The sequence below is a fragment of the Brachypodium distachyon genome, chromosome 1, assembly GCF_000005505.3.
Source record: "Brachypodium distachyon strain Bd21 chromosome 1, Brachypodium_distachyon_v3.0, whole genome shotgun sequence".
Lineage (NCBI taxonomy): Eukaryota > Viridiplantae > Streptophyta > Magnoliopsida > Poales > Poaceae > Brachypodium > Brachypodium distachyon.
The window spans coordinates 52,980,451-52,982,817 of NC_016131.3; the positions used below are offsets into that span (position 1 = coordinate 52,980,451).

General features: G+C 47.7%; 1 protein-coding gene across 1 annotated transcript; it reads right to left on the minus strand.

Annotated features, from left to right (window-relative positions):
- Nucleotides 1-258: 258 nt before the first annotated feature.
- LOC100838721 lies at nt 259-1,806 on the minus strand. Its single transcript, XM_003557365.4, has 3 exons — nt 1,386-1,806; nt 840-1,279; nt 259-663 (listed from the first exon to the last, which is right to left on the minus strand). The coding sequence occupies exons 1-3, from the start codon at nt 1,546-1,548 to the stop codon at nt 544-546; spliced, it is 723 nt and encodes a 240-aa protein (XP_003557413.1). The 5' UTR covers nt 1,549-1,806; the 3' UTR covers nt 259-543.
- Between the last annotated feature and the right edge of the window lie 561 nt (nt 1,807-2,367).

A 2,367-nucleotide genomic window follows, 5' to 3' on the forward strand; every position in this document is an offset into this window, starting at 1 on the left:
TATCAGCTGTTACTGTTTTGATCATATCTTTTGATTAGTATATCCGATTGAGCTGATTCTTGTTGCGTTGGTTAGATAATTTCAATACTTTTTTTTTGCATACTCTTACATATTTTTTGATACATCCAATCAAAAGTTACGGCTGTTTAACTATCACGGACGGAAAAGTGATTTAGGATTTGAAATTTCGGAAAAAGTTATAATTTGCTTTCGCGCACTCATCCACCCCTTCTGATTGACTATCTCGATTCTAGAACAGAGCATAAACAAACCATGTATAGTAATTAGCTTCTCCATCAAGCATAACCTATTCCGGCACAAGTCAAACAGTCATTATTCCCTCCCTTATCAATCAACTTAATAACAAATCTATTAACCCATCCTCATCCTTATACACATACCGCCCACTGTCTAACACCCCAATTATTTACATGATGATCCCTATAGGGCGTAGCATCTGCTGATCGCACCAACAACAACTAGGAACTACTATTTGTACTGCTTGATTTTTTTTCCCTGCGTTCCAAATTAAAGCCTGCTTCATCAGAAGCCGTCGTAGAAGCCACCGAAGGAGATCTTGGCCCTGGTGGAAGCGCCTGCCCCCATCATGGATGACACGGCCTGGTTCAGCCTTGATGTCTGCTGCACAACCTGTTGTATCCTCTGCAGATCAGATCAACAAACCAACAAAGAAGATTAGTTTCCCATGAAAAAAACGAACAAAGATTAAAATACCAACAAAGAAGATTACTCCCTACGTTCCAAAATACTTGTCGCTGTTTCGTTGAACTAAAACAATTTGGGATTAGTTGGATGGACGAGTGAATGAGTCAGCGGACCTTATCGTCGCCCAGGAACTGCAGCTGGATCTTCTGTTGCTGCTGCTGGATCTTCTGCTGGTGCTGCAGCCGGCCGCCGGCGAGGAAGACGCCGACGGTGGCCGCCGCGACCCCGAAGGAGCACAGCGCGCCGATCCCGTTCACCCGCAGCTTCCCCACGCTGAACACCACGCAGTCCGGCCGCGCCCTGCCCTTCTTCTTCATCTCTTCCTCCTCTGCATCGTCGACGCCCTCCTTAGCGTCAGAGGCCAGCGGCTCTGTAACAGCTCCACTGTCCGTCAAAGCCGGCACCATATTGGCTTCTTCCTGCTCCTGGGCTGCTGATCTGGTCTCGACCGCCGCCACGTCGACGCCGATGTCCTTGCACTCGTCGCCGACATGACCGGCGTCGGCTCCAGGATCCAGGATCGGTTCCTCTGTTTCCTGATCTGGAACTTGAACTGTATAAACACACGCAATCAGTCACAGGAATTGATTGTAGTGGGTCGTAATCAGAAATTGATGGCGTGTGCGCGCGAGTTGGCCAATCAATCGATGGATCCTTACCGCCGAGAAGAAGCTCGTCGTCGGCGCCGTGGCCATGGGACGCAGCAGCAGCCGGCTTGGTCTCCACGTAGAAGCTCCTATGTTCGTCAGGGAGCACCTCCCAGTCCCACACGTCCTGGACGCTTGCATCCATGGACGAAACAACACCTCCCTGCTTCTCCATGGCAACCAAAAGCAAACCACAAACAAGATCCAGGAGTTCCCCTAAATAAACGGCAAGGCGTGGGGGCTACTACGGGACAACTACAGACGGTTGTTGCTTTGCAAGCACTCAAGAGAGAATTTTGCAGGGGAAGAAGGTGCGAGTGAGAGAAAGCTATATATGGGTGGCAGTGGCACACGCACACATGGGCGCACGGCACATCGGCATCATGGAGCCTCCTTGCGCCATGGGTCGGGGGGAGAAGCTAGAAGGCAGAGGAAGGACGGCGAAGGGCTTGTGTGTGGGCTTATCCTTCCTGCTAGGGGACAAGGGTGAGAGTGGCGTTTGGGGCCTACCACTGGGGAGAGGACTTCTTTTTTCACACTCTATCGGTCGATATCTAGCCAGCCAACCATATTTTCTATTTTCCTATCTATTTACATGGCAATCCATAATAACCATGCAAATTGATAGACAGACATATTTTCTATTTTCACATCACTGAGATTTTTCTTGTTTTGGCTAAATTGCGCATTTGCATTTTTAAGACTAGAGTCACAAAATACTTAAAAGGCCAATTTATTTTGAAGAAGAAGATTCATAAAAATGTCTTTTTTTTTAAAAGGAGCCATTCTTGACATGTCACCTCTCCCAGAAAGCTTGCAAATTGATATCTATCCTTATCATTCCACGATATAAAATTCAAGAGCATTCCCGGGCAAGTAGATGCTGACTCTTAACAAGAAGATAAAATAGATGTCAAATTGGTACAGCAGGAAGCAAGAACGTGCGTGGCTTGCAGGTTAAATGACAGACGAGTTCGACGTTACGACGCTGCAG

Bases quoted from the DNA above. Each gene is read 5' to 3' on its own strand.
- LOC100838721 (XM_003557365.4), bottom strand. From the start codon at position 1,548: ATGGAGAAGCAGGGAGGTGTTGTTTCGTCCATGGATGCAAGCGTCCAG. The intron at 1,280-1,385 runs GTAAGGATCCAT...GTGTTTATACAG, and splicing joins CGACGAGCTTCTTCTCGGCG to TTCAAGTTCCAGATCAGGAA. The intron at 664-839 runs GTCCGCTGACTC...TCTGATCTGCAG, and splicing joins AGTTCCTGGGCGACGATAAG to AGGATACAACAGGTTGTGCA.